The 21,546-nt window shown below is 40.3% G+C and overlaps 2 protein-coding genes across 6 annotated transcripts in view; one reads left to right on the top strand and one right to left on the bottom strand.

Moving 5' to 3' along the window:
• The window catches only part of scml2 (Scm polycomb group protein like 2), a 37,014-nt gene extending 25,761 nt beyond the window's left edge, over positions 1-11,253 (bottom strand). For 2 of the 3 annotated variants that reach the window (XM_072671206.1, XM_072671209.1), the window contains exons 1-7: positions 11,168-11,236; positions 6,248-6,335; positions 6,070-6,141; positions 5,902-5,972; positions 5,406-5,640; positions 4,323-4,411; positions 2,016-2,259 (exon numbers count right to left, since the gene is read on the bottom strand). In XM_072671206.1, the coding sequence (XP_072527307.1) occupies positions 2,016-2,259; positions 4,323-4,411; positions 5,406-5,640; positions 5,902-5,972; positions 6,070-6,141; positions 6,248-6,269 (733 nt within the window). In that variant the 5' untranslated portion in view covers positions 6,270-6,335; positions 11,168-11,236. Of the gene's footprint in view, positions 1-2,015; positions 2,260-4,322; positions 4,412-5,405; positions 5,641-5,901; positions 5,973-6,069; positions 6,142-6,247; positions 6,336-11,163 lie in introns of all 3 variants that reach the window. The other variant, XM_072671207.1, reaches the window with a different exon arrangement.
• Positions 11,254-12,492: 1,239 nt separating this feature from the next.
• The window catches only part of cdkl5 (cyclin dependent kinase like 5), a 62,168-nt gene continuing 53,114 nt past the window's right edge, over positions 12,493-21,546 (top strand). For all 3 annotated transcript variants that reach the window (XM_072671803.1, XM_072671805.1, XM_072671804.1), the window contains exons 1-2: positions 12,493-12,636; positions 17,353-17,617. In XM_072671803.1, the coding sequence (XP_072527904.1) occupies positions 17,554-17,617 (64 nt within the window). In that variant the 5' untranslated portion in view covers positions 12,493-12,636; positions 17,353-17,553. The remainder of the gene's footprint in view (positions 12,637-17,352; positions 17,618-21,546) is intronic.

Genomic DNA, 21,546 nt, shown 5'->3' with positions numbered 1-21,546 from the left:
TTTGGCAAAGCGTTTCACAGCTGTAGTGTTATGCAAAGGTTTGGGTGTCTCTGGTCAAAATAGATAGAACTCAAAAGTGCATGTCAGACAGCCCAAGAATGTGACCAGAGAATCGCTGGTCTGAATCCTGGGTCATGCTGCTTGCCATCAGGAGACCAATTGGCCTTGCTTTTTCCAGGTGGGTAGATGGCTCGCGATCTCTCTCTGCATCACTTCAGTGTGATGCTGACCTGCTTGGGCGTCTGCCAGCCACTCTTTCAAGTGCGCTGAATGCCCCTGTGACATTGCATCAGGGGCAGTTTGAAAAAGATTGGTGGCTGGTTGCACGTCAGAGGAGGCATGTGTCGGTCCTCACCCTCGATAAAAAAACCCAAAGATAAATACAAAGAAATCTTACAGAACTAGAAGCATATGGCAAGAAGGAATGGGTAAAAGTACCCAAACGAGAACTGAAATACTCTTAGCTTGTTATAAACTGACTATGCAGAGTGTGCCAAAAGTGCGCCATTTTACATTTTTGTATTTTGAAAGTGTAAAAGATGGCAATACAAAAAGTAATCTTGCATAAAATATATATCGTTTTAAAAATCATGTCAGCTTTAACTGTATGTCTTTTGGAAATCAGATAATCTTTTACTCGCTATGCTATTCACAGTAGCAGATATTTTGACCAGAGGTTCCCAAAACCTTTGCATGCCACTGCACAAGCCTTTAAATAAGAGAGATTTAGACCAAACTAAACAACCCTGATTATAATAACCAGTGGTGTCGCACTGACAAATTCACATTTTTTGTGTATGTTTGAGTGCAACAGTGAAAAATGAATGGACTATAAAATAGAAAACACAACTTCAACATCTAGCTGTGTATTCAGACTTCTCAATCGCATCTGTCCACATTCACAGAAAAAAAAACGAATCTTTGTAGGGTCATGTGAAGGAAATTTAGGATGAAATAAAACCAACAGAAACTGCAAACTGTCTTTATGTCTGCATGCAGTGGTGCACAAGGAGCAGAGTAGTACTTGGCACAACATCTGTGTGCATTTGTGTCATTGTTATAGCTTGCAACGTCATACTGCGTCCAAATCTGTCTGTGAAGCCTTAATTAAGATCTGGATGTGATTTTAGGGGGCTGAGAGAAGTATGTTGCCATGTACAGTTTTTTGTACAGAAAAAGTCTGGGCACCCCTGATAATTGTGATGATTGATCACAATAAATCATTGGTTGTCCGGATCAGCAATTTCAGTTAAATATATCATATAGCAGATGAACACAGTGATATTTGAGAAGTGAAATGAAGTTTATAGGATTTACAGAAAGCGTGCAATAATTAGCTGGATACTTCAAGACAACGACCCCAAACACTGCCCAAAATCTACTAAGGCATTCATGCAGAGAAACAAGTACAACGTTTTGGAATGGCCACCTCAGTTCCCAGACCTGAATATTATTGAAAATCTGTGGTGTGATTTAAAGAACCATCAAACCTGACTGAAGATGTTTTGTAAAGAAAAAATGGTCCAAAATACCTTCAACCAGACTCTCATTGGAAGCTATAGGAAGTATTTAGAGGCTGTTATTTTTGCAAAAGGAGGATAAATATTGATGTAATATGGATATAGGTGTGCACATGATTCACTTGCTCCACTGTTCATGTGACTCTGCATTGTTGTTTATGCCCTAATAAATCACACTGTCAAATTGTCAAATTTTGTTTTAGCCCAAACTATGATTACAAAAAAAAAAAAAAAAAAAAAAAAAGCAAAAAATTAAAAACTCAATGTCCAAAGAGCTTGAAATTATCATCAGTACAAATTATGTCCGGTCAGACAAACAACATGAAATAATATAATTATCTGTGGAATTAATAAATAAAGTATGACAAATAAGTAAAATCCCTGGATTTTACAGAGCTGTGGTCATACAGGACTGGAAGCAAACATTTCTGTAACGGGGTCGGACCTATGAAACAAAAGCTCTGGCGCCATCTTGTGGAAAGTGGGGGTACTCACAGCTGTTTCCAGGGGGCTGCAGGCTGTGGTTGGTCAGTTGGCACCAGCCTACAGGGAAGATATCCCTGGAGTCGTATTTGCACCAGTAGTCAAAGGCTCCTCGCCAGCCATCGAACATGACAAAAATCTCGTCTCCACGCACCTCGCCAATGGTGGCGGGGCAGATGAGGTAGGGGTTCTTCTTATCCACCGCTTCCAGCTTAACGCCTGGTTTAAAGTGGTTGTGCATAGGCCTAGGCGGCTCCTGACACATAACAGAAGAGGAAAAAGCAAGAATGAAAAAAGGTTTACATGACAAACAAATATAAAAATTAAGCTACAAAAAAGCCATTGTTTTATCTCCTGAATGTATAAACTGAAATGAATCCTATGTTTGAAACTTGTGTAAGGAAAACTACAGTGAGGAAAATAAGTATTTGAACACCCTGCGACTTTGCAAGTTCTCCCACTTAAAAATCATAGAGGGGTCTGAAATTTTCATCTTAGGTGCATGTCCACTGTGAGAGACATAATCTAAAAAAATAATAATCTGGAATTCACAATGAAGGATTTTTTAATAATTTATTTGTGTGTTACTGCTGCAAAGAAGTATCTGAACACCTGCCAATCAGCAAAAATTCTGGCCCTCAAAGACCTGTTAGTCCGCCTCTAAAAAGTCCACCTCTACTCCACTAATTATTCTAAATTAGAAGTACCTGTTTGAGGTCGTTAGCTGCATACAGACACCTGTCCACCCTACACAATCAATAAGACTCCAACTACTAACATGGCTAAGACCAACGAGCTGTCCAAAGACACCAGAGACAAAATTGTAGACCTCCACAAGGCTGGAAAGGGCTACGGGGCAATTGCCAAGCAGCTTGGTGAAAAAAGATCAACTGTTGAAGCAATTATTAGAAAATGGAAGAGGCTAAACATGACTGTCAATCTCCCTCAGACTGGGGCTCCATGCAAGATCTCACCTCGTGGCGTATCAATGATCCTAAGAAAGGTGAGGAATCAGCCCAGAACTACACGGGAGGAGCTGGTCAATAACCTGAAGAGAGCTGGCACCACTGTTTCCAAGGTTACTGTGGGTAATACACTAAGACGTCATAGTTTAAAGTCATGCATGGCACGGAAGGTTCCCCTGCTTAAATCAGCACACGTTCAGGCCCGTCTTAAGTTTGCCCATGACCATTTGGATGATCCAAGTTCTGTGGTCAGATGAGACCAAAATAGAACTTTTTGGTCTTAATTACACTCGCCGTGTTTGGAGGACGAAGAATGAGGAGTACCATCCCAAAAACACCATCCCTATTGTGAAGCATGGGGGTGGGAGCATCATGCTTTGGGGGTGTTTTTCTGCACATGGGACAGGACAACTGCACTGTATTAAGGAGAGGATGACCGGGGCCATGTATTGCGAGATTTTGGGGAACAACCTCCTTCCCTCAGTTAGAGCACTAAATATGGGTCGTGGCTGGGTCTTCCAACATGACAATGACCCAAAGCACACAGCCAGGATAACAATGGAGTGACTCCGTAAGAAGCACATCAAGCTTCTGGAGTGGCCTAGCCAGTCTCCAGACCTAAACCCTATAGAAAATCTTTGGAGGGAGCTCAAACTCTGTGTTTCTCAGCGACAGCCCAGAAACCTGGCTGATCTGGAGAAGATCTGTGTGGAGGAATGGGCCAAAATCCCTGCTGCAGTGTGTGCAAACCTGGTGAAAAACTACAGGAAACGTTTGACCTCTGTAATTGCAAACAAAGGCTACTGTACCAAATATTAACATTGATTTTCACAGGTGTTCAAATTTGCAGCAGTAACACACAAATAAATTTAAAAAAAAATCATTCATTGTGATTTCCGGATTTTTTTTTTAGATTATGTCTCTCACAGTGGACATGCACCTAAGATAAAAATTTCAGACCCCTCCATGATTTCTAAGTGGGAGAACTTGCAAAGTTGCAGGGTGTTCAAATACTTATTTTCCTCACTGTAGGTTTTCCATTAAAAACTGCATCACTGACAGAATTAGCAAGGCTTGGAGAATGTTTCACATTCTGGAGCAGGTGTTAGATCTGTCAAGTGTAAGACAGTGGTGTATATACAAAAGGTGGATTTCACTGGCTTATTTCCCAGCGATCTCATCCAACTGAATACACACTTGCTGCTCATTTTCTCAGGCCTAAAATGTTACAGTCTTGTTTCTATGTGATCTCATCCAAGTTGAGACACGGTCATCACTCACTTTCTCAGAGCTAAAAGGATTTCACAATGATGGGAGTCGACATTCTGCTTGGGTCTACGTTTCCTATGTTTACCTTTTTAAAAGCTGAGGCCGGAGCTACCTCGGCTCCGCTTAACGTTCTTAACAGGAACATGGGCCATGAGGAGGCATTCATTCTGAAGCCTGGGACAGAGACAGGGAGAGAGAGAGAGAGAGATGTAAATCTACACCAACATTATGGCATGTTTCACTAAGCTGTTTGCATAAACATTCTGCACAATAAAGAAGTGAACACATACATGAAATACAGTTCTTTCTGATGTCCAGCTACACACTGACTTTAAGTGGTAAAAATGCTCTATGTAATGATTGTCATTGCATAAGATTAAGTTTATTATTTAAAAAACATGGTCCATAATAATTTATATTTAGTATGCACATCTCTCATTGTTGCGGTAGAAGCTGACCAACTCAATTAATGTTCTGATCTCAGTGCCTAAAAGTGGGGCTTACCACTTTGCCAACAAAGGGGAGATTCAACTAGGTTAAGATTCTGAGGGAGTGAATTCTCCCTAACTTACACATTTGAGATTCCTTTTATGGCACAAAAAATAAGATGATTCTGGAGTAATGTCTGTCCAAATACAGCCAGAATTCACACATGTTAAAAGCACATTCTATTATTAATTACATCAAAAATCTCTACCAGTTTGCACCACATAATTGTGCTGCAATCTCTCCAACACAAATTCAAAGGGCACTTGTTGATTAGGATTATTTGTATTGACTCTGTTGTTCAAAATCATTAAACCTAAGATTTCTGCTCTTAAAGTGTTTGGTCTTGATTAAAATGGTCTGGGATCCTGAATAACATAGTTCTCAATACATCAGACATCTTCTGTGAAGAACCACCAAAGGTAGTAAATGTAATAAGAGTGGTCCGTCCAGTACTTTCTAGGTCTAATTATGTCTCTGCATGCAATCAAATCCTCATAGCAGTGCTCCAAAATCTAATAGAAAGCCTTCCCTGGACAGTTGACACAATTACTCCAACGAAAGCAGGATAAACTCACTTAATATAATACTATTAATTTCAGAAGAAACAACAAATGGGCAGGGGTCCCAATACTGATATCTACATAGTGTATCTAGAAATCAAGGCGAGAGTAATTCTTACCCAGTGGTGGCTGCAGCATGTCCCCGCTCTTCTCACACGTGCCTATAGGTTGAATGTCAGACGAATCCACCAATCGCCAGAAGTCATTGGTGTTGTCGCTGCCATCTAAACGCAGACGCAGACGTACGCCCATTGTACCCATTACAGTGGCGATGCACATGGAGGTGGAGTTCCGTGGGTCGTGAGCCTCAACTTTCATACCCACTTTGAAATCATTCGTGGGAGGAACCCTGGACTGAAGACATTGGAGAAACAGATGTTAGGAAGATGGACACAAACTATATAGAAAGCCCTCTGATAATGGTCAGTGGTGTTTAAAGGTGCTGAAAGATGTTATAAACACACACATCATCAACTATATATATACATAACCATTTGAGGGCTGAACGCTGATATACAGTACCGGTCAGTGGAATTAAATTCTATACACATTCTACAACAACAATCCAGGTCCAGACATAACAAGCTTCGCCCAAGGAGACTGAACATTTCACACCTGTCTGAAGCAGCTGGGGGACGCTGGTATAGAGGTTGTCTCCTTTAAATAAGCTTCCCAGTTGAACGGCTCTGGGAAACATACAAGGGAGGAAAGCATCCAAATGATAAACATTAGTCCGTTTGCAATACATTAGGCTGTAGACCAACCAACAAAGAGCGGACGTACCATTGTAGGTCGCCTGTGGGGGGGCTTGGGCATCACAGCTAACCCCTTTCTCCCTTTTACTATCTTTTTGGTCTGTAAAATTTGACAGAATTTGAGATGCATGAACAAACACAATGGCAGACAAAAACAGTTAGACAAAGGGACAGTTAAGAGACAAATGAGAAATGGTGGCAGTTACCTTTCTGAGGTGTTTTGCCCATGATGACATCAGGCACTTCAGCCTGGGACAACGGAACAGTCCAGGGAACAGCTAAAACAACTCCATCCTAGGGAAAGAGACAAGAAGTTGGAACATTAAAGGAATATTCCTGCATTTTTTTGGCCTAATCCAAAAATTTTATTCATATTTACCATTTAACTGAAGAAGACTAGAGAATTATCCTTCCCATATATTTAATTTTGTTTTGCCTTTTGGAGATGAGTTAATCTAAAGTACTAGATGAACTGATCTCCAAATAGCCCAACAATCAACATTCATTGGCCTAGCACTCGATACATGCCTTGCACATTCTGGAAACAGGTCCTGTGGACTAAAGAAGTAAAAATATATATTTTTGGCCTAAAGAAGCAACGGTATGTTTGGTGCAGGTCCTTCTTCAACTTTTACTAGCTTAACTATTCACAGCAGCAGATATTTTGACCAGGGGGTGCCCAGACCTGCATGCTACTGTGCATACATAAACGTTTGGGGATGGAATGTGAAATCTGCCCACTGCCTTCTACTGTGTCTATTCGCATCAACAACAAACCATGTGGTGGGTTGTGGCATTGTTAACTAACAATGACTTAAAGTAAGATGCACACAATATTCCTCATTATCCGTCCAAAACCTGGTAACTTTGTTTGGCTGGAATTTCACACACTGTAACAAAAAACCAAACAATACAAAACAAAGATTACATCCATGCATCCAACCAACAGTGCTTATGCTGTATAACAATATGCTTTATAGGCCTTATTATATATATGTTTATAGCCTTATTCACTGAGAGCCAATCCCACATCTTTAGTTCACATAAGTCCATTAGCACACCAGCGCAGAGAAACATATTTCCAGCATTACGGAAGACGAGGATTATCCCCCCTACTGCTTCCGTCCATTTTAAGCCCATTCATTTCACTCGCAAAGACAAGAGAGTCACTAAATCACAGATAGCTGTGCTGAAATCAAAGCTCGGCAACTTTCTGGGGTTTTCAAGAAGGCTGACAGTAATAAGTTAGTGAAGCTCCTGAAGAACGCAGACCTGCCAGATCAAAGCCTTGCTCTCACCAGTGAGCGATAAGTCCCAGGCTGGCTATGACCAAAAAAAAATTGGCTACAGCTGAGAAGGAGTGCTGGCCGATGCAGGAGCAGTTACTTGCGTGGAGGAGGCCGAACGTTTAGGCCATCACAGATTCTGGACAGAGAAATTGATACTGCTTAATTCAGTACAGTGAAGCTTTTGCAGTCTCGCATGGTTCTGAGGCAAACAACAGCAGAGGAACATGTGAAGATGCTACACATGGACAAAGAATGGAACGTCTAGTACTTTTTCAATTCTGCAATCAGGCAATCAATTCAGTACTTTTATCTTTCATGGCTTTAAGCACGTTATTTAAACAAACTAGAGGAGTTCTGTATTGTTTAAAACAAAATGTTCAGTAACTGCTTCTCTCTCTGCAGCCTGGGACTTATCGCTCACTGGTGAGAGCAAGGCTTTTTCCCTGTTCACAAAGAACCATTTGACCAGACAATGTCCATTTTAGTGGTTCTACTCATTTGACTGGTGTAAATTCTAATTCAATATACACCTTATGTCCAAATCAGTGCATTCAGCTACTTTACGTTGTACCCACTGCTGACACAGATGTGCAAGCACACACACACAGCTTGTCTATTCCCTGTACAAAAGTATTGCCAATAGAATTTTCTGGACTTTCTGGAGCAGATAAACATGAACCTATTGGCACCATGTCTAATGCCAGGCAGTGATTAGAGGGGTATAAAGCCCCTTAGCACTGAGCTGTGGAGCATTCTGTGGAATGATGGCTGGTGCTCCATTCAATATTTTTGGGAAGTTGGGGATAAGTTGGGGTGGTGATCATCCAACATCCTGAACTCTCTAACGCTCTTGTAGCTGAATGCAATCATATATTCACAGCAATGCTTTTCCCCTGCTCAGTAGAGACAGCTACTCCAACACAAGCAGGATATTTTTGACTAGTAAGAATAATATTATCCAAAACTTATTTCCAAATAAAATGTACTAGTCAGAACTACAGTGCAGATAACTAGTTAAAATCATCACAGACATCTTTAAATGAACTTCACTAGTAAGAATGCCAGTCTAGACAGAGAGTGAGATTCCATTTAAATCAGTGGTAACATATGACTAGTCAAAACTACATTAAGTATATACTGTCCTGAAAATATGCCTAGTTTAAATGGCTTTTTTGGTTCTACAGATTTTATATTGTTAATATTAAAAAAACACTTCACAGTAGATATCCAAGATTAGAATTACAAAAAGGAAAACCTGTATTGTAGAGATCCTGATTTGGAGTGTTTGAGAGTTGTGGTTTAAGAGTCATGACTTGTATCGCAGGTGGCATTTTAGGCCAAGACTTGTTGGTTGTTCTTTTTTCTAATCTTACATGTACAATATACATGAAGGCAAAAAAGAAGAACCATCATATCATGCAGATCTACTAAGGTAAATCATTGCAGGAAGGGAGGAGAAGCCTTTTCCTACTCTGAAAATGTTGGTGGTTAAGACAAGTTCATGAGAGCAAGAACAGCTGAATGCTGCATGAAACAGTCAGAAAGTCTAGCCTAAGTAGCTTGATTAGGTCTCCCAACATCTTCAGAACCTTTATTTTGGTAAAAGTTCATGCAACATATAAGAAAACATACTGCCTTCCTACCAAATAACAGTAAATTCACTGATACAAAATCACTCTAAAAAGCCCTTAACCTAAAGCATTCGCAAAAGCTTCACATTATAACACGTTTCTTACATTCTTCCAGAACGTAGCGGCTGTAACCAATCCCTACTGCTGGATACATGGAGATGAAGCTTTCTCAGCCTTGCGCCAACGTTTCCATTCACCTTCTGCTCCTCAACCACATGCACATGCACTCTCCTGCTGGCCCGCTCTTTCTCCAGTGTTACACAGTGAATCCCATTCACTCGACTGTCATAAAGATTCCAAACTGCCGTAAAAGGCAGTCAGGCTGCGTGCGTCCGCAGGAGGCCACAGCAACACATGAAAAGGATTCCGACGCCTGCCATTAACAGACGATGTCTACATTTTCATGAGCCCCCCCTCTGCTGAAGGACCTAGACCCAGACCCTGCACCACCACACCTCCCCACCCCTCCCGTCCTGTCCTTAGCACACAGGAAGCTTTCCTTTTACAAAGAGCCAGTTTACAACAAGGAGGGGGGACTCTAAAGTAAACTGAAGACTTCAGGAAGACGGGCAAGAGCTCATGAATGAAGGACTCAAAACCGGATCATTTATCAGAGTGTGTGATGCAGTAAAACATGCAATACAATGATACAACGCAATAATGCAGGAGCACCAGAAACGAGTTTGAGGTCTTTACAGTAAGCATATCGATGAGTACTGGAACTACACTTTGTACTGTGTACATTTCCCACATCTAATGTAACATAAATCTCTTGATTACGAGCTTGTTATGGAGGCAACATCCAGGCTAACATTCAAGCTAACACTCCTGAGCCTGAAATGATGATGCCACATGAAAGAAAGTCTGACGCTAAACTTCAACACTATCTTATTGCAACACCACACCTCATCTACTCAAACAGTACTCTACTGCTGTGACCTGTTCTGATGAGGTCTGCAGTCTTATGGCCTCATTTCCCATTTTAGCCAAAGAACAATCCAGTGTAAACATTGAGTTTAGATATCTATTCATCATTACAGCATGTGTTTGTTGTTAGGCATTATTGTTTATTATAGAGAAATTGTGAAAATTACTCACAAGTAGGGCTGGATCATATGATAAAAATACTAGATCACAACATTTAAAGACTTTTTTTCGCAATACATGATATTTTTCACAATACATGTAATCACAGACTAAATACATCAGCGGCGACTTATAGTCTTATAAACTACTATTCAGAAACTCTCCCGTACATCAACATCTGTTGCACTCTTCTAATTAAACCAGCTTAATTACACTGTTTGTAATGAAACCTGCAGTTGATTAGTTTTTATTAAGCACTAACAGTATCTTTGATATGCTTAAAACAGCAGTCATCACAATAACAAAATTGATCATGATACAATAAAATATCGGCATTTTGCCCAGCTCTACTCACAAGGTGTTGGTTGTATTTAAATGGCACTTTTTTCCTTTTTTCGGTTATAAAACCTCAGAAAAACATAAATACTGAGAAATGTCGTGAACACAGAAGGTCTTAAAGAGGCTTTTTTTATAATTAATAAATTAATTTAAAAAACACCATTCTCCACGTTTCCGTATTTGCCTCATTCTGTGATCCACTAATCTACTGTAATCCACCAGTGGGCGTGGCCACACCACCGCAAGCAGCCCCGCCCACTCCCACCGCGTGTCAATCACAGCGGTGAGCGAAACGAAGCCTGTGAAAATGCTCTGTGGACAACTGAGGGGTTTTATATCATTTCTGGTTTGGTACGATTATTTATTGCTATTAAACCACAACGGAAGAAACATCATCCTGACAAATACTCGAATATCAGTTTCAATGCAAGCCAAATCTTCAGGCTGAGTTTTTCTAAATGCGTCCTGTATTTTGTACAGCTTTTTGTCGTACCTGTTTGTTTACCTTTCCTGTCAGGTCTCTGTTAGCTACACCTTAAAGGGCTCCAAGAGTTTAGAACCCAAAACAAGGTGTGTGTGTGTGTGTGTGTCTGGAAGAGAGAGAGAGAGAGCCCTAGTGCACAGTTCTGGCAATAACAAGCACGGCAGGCATGCTGAACCACAGATTAGTATTTTCGCTTCGTACTGACGCGTGCTCAGTCCCAAACACATTCACAAATGTTGTACAAACGACCCAGTATCGAAAAATGAACGCAACACGAGTGGCAATGGTCTTACCTACCGTTTATCGTCTGGAAACGCAGCGCTTTTCTTCGCTTTCATTGGTGCTGGCCGCCATTTTTTGAGCCCATCCGCGCATGTCCAGCATTATAGCTGCTACTGCAGCTCATCAGCCTCTCCGAGGAGCACGGGCCAGACTCTTCAGATAGGGCCCATTTTAATCATGTTTGAACTACCTAATAATATTTTAAATAGCCAAACATTTTGACATATTTAAAAATGAATCTTATTAACCTCATCACAGTTATGATTGTAAAAAAAATGACCACGCTGTCTTAACTAACTTTACATCAATTATATTCATTATTCACAATTATATTCCGTAATAGAAATCTGTCTCAGCTTACTATTAAATCGAAGGTAAAAAAAAAGAAAGAAAATTGATCAACAATCTTATTTTAAACAATGAGTTTATTTATTAGGTCTAATTACTACTAAGTGTCAAAAAGCCAGAATTAACCGTTTATATCCGTTTTCCTTCTCATGCCTTATTCTTAACTTATTTTGGCACTATTTCATTGATTCTTGTCCATATTTTATGATATATCGTTATGTAATGACATTTATTAGTTTAGAAATTGATATTTTATAACATGGGGTGCCGTTATGTATGGGGTCTCTAGGTGGCGCTCCACACTCGTTCAGAGAACTTGATGCTGATCCGCATTCAAACCGTTCTCGCCATGATTTTAACATTTAGAAGAGCCAGGCTTGCGTTGCTTGAGTCCACAGTTTATCTGAGATTAAAGTATTACACTTAACCTGCAAAATTCTGCAATGTTTGAAAGGAAAATAAACAAATAAATCGATAAATACATAATAAAAAATATCAGTAGCGCCCCAACAAATAATAGCACATTCATTATTACATTATTACCATACTTTTCGTTTTTATATTTTTTAAATCAATGAATTAATAAGTTAGTAAATTAAAAAACATTTAATAATAATGACAGGCTACTGTTTCTTTGGGTTTGTACTCTACTTCAGAACTACGAATACAGTCCTGCTTACAGCATTGGTTGCTCCTCACCTTTCTTTTCTTCTCCAAATTCTGAAACTGGCATATTTGAGCCCTTCGTAATAAAATACCTTCTAATAAAAACATAAACTCGTACGTCCTGGTGGAAAAGTCACTCAACCTTTTTTTTTAACCCTATCATTTTTAAAGAAGAAAAAATGCCGTGGTCAACCGAACCCAACCTTAAGCACCGCCCCCTTTCGGACTGATCTCGCAAGTCACCTGCTGGGATTGGCCGCCGAGAGGCTCGCGGGGCGTATGGATTGGCTGACGGTCACGTCAGTCATTGCGGCGCGGCTGTGGCTCTGGCGCTGGTAGGTGGTGAATGGAGCGGAATGGAGGTGGATAGTGTTGCAGCTGTAATGATGGGTTACCATTGCAGGTAAAGGATGAAAACATCCTTCTGCGCCCGTGAGTGCGGAGTCAGCGCGCTGTCGTCGAGGACCTGAGTGAGTTTTATGCCGTCGGGGTTTTTCTATTTTTGTGTTTTTGGTAGGATGGGGGTATGTACGTTGTGGCACCTGTTTTCCTCTCAGTTCGTGGTTTTTCAGACGGAGATGGGAACGGTGGCACATCTGTGGCGTTGCCTGCCCACACACGGACAGCACGAGTCGACTGTTCTCACCCAGAATTGCGAGGCTTTAGGGTTTTTTTCAGCCATGGTCATTAATAACGCTTATGAATTCAGCTACAATTCCTGGTTATTGGTGTGTTAAATCGCTTGTATTACCCCCGTGTACGCGTCGGGGCCGTTAGGGAGAGCGCGTGAGGATGGCGTGTCGTGCAACAAGCTTTCCCGCGCGCCTCCCCATCATCACGGCCACCACCGCCACCAAAATCAATCATCATCCTCACACTCGGACAGGATGAACGGGCATTTGTCGCTGTCACACAGAATATAACGGTTGAACTTTGATCCACCCACGGATCGTTCAAGTGCGCGCGTGCACGCGCACGCTCACACACGCACGCATGCACGCACACGCATAACGCAGATGCGCGCTCCAACATATTTACATGCGTTCAGTGCACACAGGTAGCCTTTGGTGTAGAGCAGCATATTGTCTTTGTGCGACGAAATATACACGTCGACGTGGCAAAGCTGATCCGTCCATCTCCAAGGACTCCAGTCATTAAATGTGGCCAAAGGATGAAAAAAACAGTAGACAATGCATTGGATGCAGTGAGCCCAGGGAGGCTCTGACTGTAGATACTGAACCTCTATCACCCTCTCTTAATCATGTTCAGAGCAAAACTGGCCTTCAGTAGAACAGACAGACATACCTGTTCACCTATCATTTATCATCTGTTCAGGATGCAGAACACATTTCTACACCACTTAGCAGGGATCAGAATCATCGAGCTAATGAGTTCTAGCTTTGGCTGTGGTAGAACGCCTTCCAGGAACGGTGGAATTCCTTGAAGGTTCTACAGAGAGCTGTAATGAAAATGGACTGATGCTCAGATTGCCGCCAGTTAAGCGTGAACGTTTTTAGCAGTGTTTGAGGCAGCACATGTGTGTGCCAGTGTGTTGAGATTATGATGAGATTAGACTTCACTTACACAGGTAAACTGTTTGAAAATGTAAATGTTACTCCATGTCTGGATTTTATTCTAGTAGAGCCAAAACAGTGGCACGGAAACCAGACCCTCTTGACAGTCAGTAGTTCTGTTTTGGTAGTATTGGCAGTAGAGAGCAAGCGAAAGTGTTGACCAATGAATGAGCTCTTAGTATTGGTTTTGAGCACCAAATGACTAGAGAATTAAAGCAATGTTTAATTGAAGAATCACATTTACATGAGCTGCGTTCTAAAGCCTTGGCTGCATTTCTTGGCTACTACGTCATAGAAGGCTGTTCCAGAGTGAAGGACCCTTTGTATACAGCCTAGAAATGCTTCATTCAAGGCGATTGAAAGTTGCAACTAATATATTTCTCGGTTACTTAGAGTTTTCTGTGCACATGCAACACAAAGGGTGGGGGGCATGAAAATGCCAGGAAAGGGTTTTTTGGGGTTTTTTTGTATGTCAAAGTTTTGACACCCTTTTTCACCCAATTTGCTACAGCCCACCCTGTATTTGCTATTTAGCCCACCCCCTCATAGCTCCCTCTAACACTAGGGATGCTCCAGACACTAGGAGGGTAAGGACTTAACACATGTCTCCTCTGGTATCCCCGGGCAGTCGACATGCTCGGAGGAAAGTGCCAAGTCCCCAGTTCCACTGCACCAGCTAACAGGTGCCTGTGCTAGCCATCATCACTTAAGAGTGATGAGGGGAGAGATTGCTGTCTACTCATCCAATAACAAAGCTCCATGGCTCAGGCTCAGGTGGTAGCGCATCAGGGTACGTTTTTTACATCTTCCTGGTGACGTCACCACGTTGCCTTGTTAGACTGTTCCATTTGTGTGACCAGTAGGCTACTGTAAAGGAGTCTTCATAGGACCGTGGACCCGCTCTATAGGTTTTGGAACACAGCTCTAATCTTTTCTTCATAGCCCAGTTGCAGCTGATTGGCAAACTGACTGAGTGATCTGGTGTCACTCAGAAGAGCTAATCTAATGTATTAGAGTAGTATGTATCATATGTTGGCCAGTTAACTATGCATGGGGTAAAGGGCAAAGAATGGTAATGTGATTAGTTGTGAACCATTCCTTTAAAAGTGGCGTTTATTAAGTATTTAAAATTGTCCTCTCATGTGTGAATATAAGATTTGTGAATTTGCATAAGTGGGACATGAGTGTTTAAGGTTCATGTCATTCCATGTGCCAAGCTCATTTTTCAACTATGCCAAGGTAAATACAGTTTTCCATTCTAGGGCATCTTAAAAAAAGAACACAACATAATATACATGTACAGAGCATTCCCCATTAAAACCATTGCAGTAACTGGCCAATTATAACTAAATAAATACATGGCTGACATATATAAATAAATGAATGATATTTATCCTGTTTTGGTGTAGGTTATATTTTCAGGGATTCACCCTCATCAATCAGAAAGCTGAAGCTGCGTTATATTCTAATGAAATACTCAAACAGTCAAACTAAAGTAAACCAATTTTTTGTTTCATTCCAAAAACAACATGCATGGGTCATTTGAGTGAAAATGATTTGGTTTCCATAGTGAAGACACTCAACAGAGTAAAGGCTTTACAGTATAAACACATCACCATTAAAGTTAGCATCATAATGACTATTTCACCTGGTCAAAAAACTTTTCCAGTACAGTTTTTAAGTCAGTTTTCTTATATAAAAAAATGTTACTTAGATGCACAGTTAAATATTTACATTTTAATGTACAGAACAACTTACTTTCTTTTTGGTGGTACAAATAGGTACTTTAATATTACACTTTGTTAAGGTTTTTTTCATATCGTATAGTATTTCAACGCGTATGTTAGTCATAATGCCCAGCCCTACCGGACAGTGTTGATGTTCTCTCGGCATGATGTGCGGTTAGCTAACGGAAGGTTGAAGTAGGATCTGGTAGGGTTAGCTTTTAGCTTAGCACCCAACTACCACACTCTCACTAGTGGGCTGGGTTTATGTACATTACATTTGTTCATGTATAATTTGCATTCAAAAGAGGAGGCATCAGTGTTTGAGATCCATGGTATGGCACTTAGCGAACCCAGTGGCAATTATTATTCAACTATGCCAAGGTACATACATTTTTCCATTATAGGGTACCTAAATCTGTTCACTTGGCGGCAATCTATACAATAACCTCAAGCAGTTACTTCCTCTAATACAAGGGTTCAAATAAACTGATTTTACAAATAGTATATTGATAAAAATTATATTATAATAATATATAAATAGTGTTTAAAAATGGGAACAAAACATTCAGTTGTGTAAGGATGAAAGCCTTTTTTATTTCATTAGTAAGAGGATGATTTTTTATAGGAGTATGACTACAGGGATGATTTCTCTGTAAATTGCTCTGCATTTTTTTCTTGTCCTTCTTCTTGTCCCTAGAGCTGCAGCTTTGCCTTCCTTTAGCAGTAACATTACATGGCTTGCCGGTCACTGTCTTTTTCTTTTCCCAGACAGAGTGAACTCTAATGTAGCGACAGACATCTCAAATTAATAATCAGTAGTACATTAGTAAAATCAGTAGAATCATGTTTCCATGCTTTAAATTAAAGGTGCCATAGAAGGCAATCTTTGAAGTTAGCTTAGACCTGTCCCATGCTTTACTGGATAGTGTTCCTGTCCTCTATGTGCAGTGTACAGTTAGCTAGCTAGAGAGATTGCAGATGGCCGGCTGGGTTAGCTTTTAGCCTAGTACTCACTCGCGTCACTGGCTTCCCCGCATCCCATTTTTTCTGTCATTGGATGTTTAATATAACATTTATTTTAACAACCATGTCAACCTTTTTGAATCAATTCTTGTTCACTGGGATTTTAAGGGCAGCTTATTGTGATAGTTCAACAAAAAAGTCTAATTTACAAATATAACCCATAAGTGGATGATGGTTCTAGATAGATTTGGTCTGAAGTTCTGTTTTACTTGCACTGGAGTTAAAATGCTATTTTATCTAAAAAGTAATGGAATTTAATGTTCCCCCAATGTATCCACCAAGTAAGCACAGTGTGTTGATTCAGTGCACACAGGACAAATTGACATGCTAAATACAATACAATATTATGTGGCATACTTTTACAGTGTGTTGTATAAGCATTCATCAGTTTTGTCAGGATTACAAACAAAATGAAAATAAAAACGAACAAATGCTGCTTGTGTAAGTATTCAACCCTTTTTGGACTAGTACTTTTTGCACCTTTTGCTGGAAAAAAGATTTTGGAGAATTTTCTACCAGGTATGGACATTGTCTGGGAATGATTTTGAGCTGTTCCTCCTGGTAGATTTGGTAGTCGTATGATGCTTGTGTACCGCAATTTTCAAATAGGGTCACAGATTTTCAGTTTTTCATTTTGACCTCATTTGTGTTTCTTTGGCCTTCGTGTCATCGTTCTGCTGAAAGATGAAGTTTTTCCTCAGCTTTAGTTTTTTAGCAGACTCTAAGGGTGTTAAATACTTTTACAAGGCAGTAAGTAGTAGCAGGGTAGTTGTGGCCCAGGCTTTGGAAATGAACAGTATGAGACAAGCTATGTTTAACCTTTCTTCCACCTTACCAGACTTTTTCTCTTTTTGATTTACAGATGAATGTGTGTGAGAATGTGTGTGTCAGTTTCAGCAAGTGAGTGATAGGAATATGGGACCGATATTATGGCCGAAAGGGAACAGGTTTCTGGCTCCAATGACCCGTTCGAGTGCTGACCGGTGGAGTGTGTCCTGACCTACCTGTCCTTCCCTTCTCCTATCATCGCAGACCTGCGCCTCTCCCCCTGCCTTTCGACTTCATGAAGATTCGTCTCATCGGTGATGTGATGAATAAATTTGAGGTCCTTGGGATTGTAGGAGAGGGTGAGTGGGATGTGAATGCTGTATTTCTCATACCATTTAAATGAATGCGGGTGTAATTGTGTTTATTTTCAACTGGGGTTGTGTTAAACAGACAAAAAAGCAATATAGTGCAACATATTAAAAATACATTTTTGAGTCAATTTCAAAGTCCAAATTTTATGGTTGAAACTTGGCCTACTTTATTTTGCCCAAAATAATGTCTCGTTTTCGGTTCACGTGAGTGCCTTGATTCATTCGCCACAGAAACACTCATCTACAACATCTGAGGGTATTAGCAGGCACATTTGCATATTGCACCCCTCTGCTAAGCCATTATTACAATACTAATGAGCAAAATATATTACACAGCCTATTTTCAGCACTAAACCAGATACATGGGCCTATTTGCTAGTGAAGATCAAATAAGGTTAGAAGTAAGTCACTGTTGACTGATCATTTCCTCTAATCATATACAGTGCTGTGGGAAAGTGTTTGCTTTTTCCTTTTATAGATCTGTATAGATATTAAAGAGATCTATAAACAAAATGTAATATTACAAACACAAAATACATGCAAGTGATCTATGTAAAAACTGTAAAAAGAATTCCCCCTTTAAATGTAAGAAATTGTTGTGTGCTCTTTAGCAATAATCGCTGCAGCCAAAATTGTATATAATATCATATCAGCTTTTGAAGAATTTAAACCCACAGACCTTAACAGAACTGCTTTAATTCAGATATCCTGGTAGGCTGGATTTGGATTTTCAGTTTTTAATGTTCTGGAAAGACAAACAAACCATCTACCTAAAAATTCTCTATTACAGAAGAAAATTCATAGTTCCTTCAACAATAAGTTGCTCAGGTCCTGAGGCAACAAACACCTATCAAATATTTTACTGATTATTACATTGACAAATCAGGCAAGCAGATATATAACTCAAGTAATCAAATAGTTTTGCTTTATTAAAGAGAAATAGTAGATAGATATATGATAAAAGTGTCTTATGTTCTCATTAGCGTTGGTTCATTGTAAACAGTAACAGTAAAAATTAAACAGTATTCAATTCAGTGTATTAACGAAACTTCAATGCAAATAATTTGCATCACTTTTGCAGTAGTCGAGTTAACTCTTAACTCTCACTACCAAGGTAAAGGTCCAAGTAATTGTCACTGTATTATGTACAGTGTCCTCCGCATTTGACCCATCTGTGGTAGTGAACACACTTTTGAACTAGGGGCATTGAGCACACACACACCCAGAGCAGTGGGCAGCCAAATCCAGCGCCCAGGGAGCAGAGAGGGTGAAGGGCCTTGCTCAAGTGGCAGCTTGCAGAGCAGCTTGCAGAGCCCAGGTATCGAACCCACAACCCAGAGCTCAAACCACTGAGGAACCACTGCCCATGTTTGAAAGTGGCAATGGTGTGCCTAATGTGAAATACAGTGAAATTAACTGAGACAGGTCTGTCCATGAAACATGATCCCCAAAAGGTGTTTTTTGTGTAAATATAAAAAGCGTTGATGTTTCTTTTGGTTAGTGGCCTTTTGGTTTTCTGTCCTGTTGCACTCCCATGAATACCACTATAGGTCAGTCTCTTTCTGTGGAGTCAAGAACACTGACCTTAGCTAAGTCTAGAAAGACCTACAGTTCTTTAGATGTTCTTCTGGAACCTTTAGTGATTTCCTGGATGATTTGGCACTGTACTCTTTATTATTAGATATTTTGAGATTTTCACAGCATTGCATGTCCTGTTTTCCTTCAATAACCGAATTGCTAAATCATTAAATGCAAGGTAATGTCAGTATCTAAGTGCAAATGAAAGTCAGCTCAGAGCAAAAGATGTTTTAGTAAAAGTGAGCTTTATGGAATTACTGGGAATAATAGAATAGAATATTTTGTTGGGTACAAGCCATTATCATTAAAACATTAGAAATTAAGAAGAATTAATATTTTTTTTTAAATAAAAGCATAGAAACAGAGGATTGGAAATTGGCTTTGTTTTCTAGTAGTGGTCTTCACCTACAAAAACAAAATGATGACAAATTCAGCAGGCCACAGTGAGATATTCCCTAGAATGACCTGACTATACGCTCTTAGCATAATGTGTACTAAGCAGTAGAGGTGGGAATCTCTAGTCATCTGACAATTCGGTTCGTTTACAATTCAAAAGATTTTGATTCAAAGCAATTATAGATGAATCTTTCTTAGTGATCTGCCATTCTTCTGCTACATTATTTAACCGCTCAGGCATATCTGCACCCATGTGGCTCTCATTCACTTCTGTCAGAGCACATGAGATGCTAGCTGGCACTCATTGAAGATAAAATGTGCAGTTACTGTGCTGTGAGATTGTGTTGCAATTACGCTCCAGCTATCCTACCTGTTTTCTTCACTGATTCCAGGACTTCAGTTTTGGTGTCACAGTGTGGAGATGGCTGTGTCAGTAGAATATCTTCTAGACGGGAGCGTGTATCTTTGCTCCAAAGTGCATAGCGTAGCCCTGTGTTACCTTGTGAGTTTGCATTGTATTATCGATGACCATGTAGAGAATTGATTTTTTGATGTTTATGAATATATATATATATATATATATATATATATATATATAGTATATTGTAATTGTAGTTTTATTTTTGATTTTTACTCATTTCTCCTTTTTTGCTTGCCGGTTATCCAAACCATACAGATCCTCTCCCTATCACATGCAACGTTCCCAACACTGGGAGAGAGAAGACTAACACACGCCTCCTCTAAAACATGCAGTTTGTCATATACCCACCCTGGAGTGAGCATGGCCAGTTGTGCTCTCTCTGGGCCCGGCTGCCGATGGCTAGCACAATGACTGAGACTTGTACTAGAAACAGGAACAGCGCCTCATTCCGCTGGACCACTTGGGGCCCCTGAAGAACTATTTAACCATCCTTTCTGTGTGTTCTTTGAGGGTTCTTTGTAATTAAAATTTTACATATAGCCTCTCAAAGAACACTAGTTGTAGTTGCAATGCTTTTGTGGATGTAGCCATTGCTTGTACTAAAACATTTTAAGGATGTGAAACAGAGAGCGTGACTGCATTTTCACTCTAATGGTGTGAAGTCCAGAGCAAATTTCTTCACACTATTCCACCACTAACCCCATTTAACGGCCGATGAGGCGTGGAACTCCATGCTCTCCGTCCTCTGCTCAGTCAGCCAGACCGAAATGTGTGTCCTCTACATGGCACAGCCCTCTGGCTCTGCTCCAGTATGCAGACCAAGAATGCTTTACTTCTTTCGAGCTGCTCCCGTTCTTCATTACAGCAGATTGCGTGGTTGTGTGCAGTGGTGAAAGGCCTCGTGCTACCTTTCTATCTTGCTTTCTCTCTCCCTATCTCTCTCCATGGTCTCTTAGTGCTCCTATCTTTACCTTGTGCACAGTTTGAGCAATACTTAATGTCTCTTGACTCTACTTCAGTACTGATTTGTAACTTATTTTCAGGCAGTTGTGTGATCATTACAACTGCTGTAATTGCTCATAATTAGAAGTTTGATCATTGGGATTCACATTGACATTTCATTTTATGTGCCGTATTTAGTGAAAGGTACCAGGGACACCTTTTTAAGGAAAGGGACTATTAGAGACAGCAATAGAAAAAGAAGGAGGAGTTGAATGTAAAAACACATGCGTGTATATTGACTGTGCTGAAATATGGATGAGAGCGAGCTATCTATCACACAGAAATCTATCACACAGGGGTGGACAATGGGGGCTGGAGTCCAGAACAGTTTCCTGATTTCCCTGCTTTAACAGACCTACTAAACCTGCTACTAGACCTGGCAAATAATTGCCATTGAATTAGGTGTGCCTGCATGTTCCTGCACAGCACAAAACTGTGCAGGAACATGAATCTCCAGGACCAGGCTTGTCCATCCCTGACTTATGAGTATACCAGTGTCCAGCTGCTAGATCTCGACTAT

This window comes from Salminus brasiliensis, chromosome 25 (genome assembly GCF_030463535.1).
Source record: "Salminus brasiliensis chromosome 25, fSalBra1.hap2, whole genome shotgun sequence".
Taxonomy (NCBI): domain Eukaryota; kingdom Metazoa; phylum Chordata; class Actinopteri; order Characiformes; family Bryconidae; genus Salminus; species Salminus brasiliensis.
This window is presented reverse-complemented; position numbering and strand designations above follow the sequence as displayed.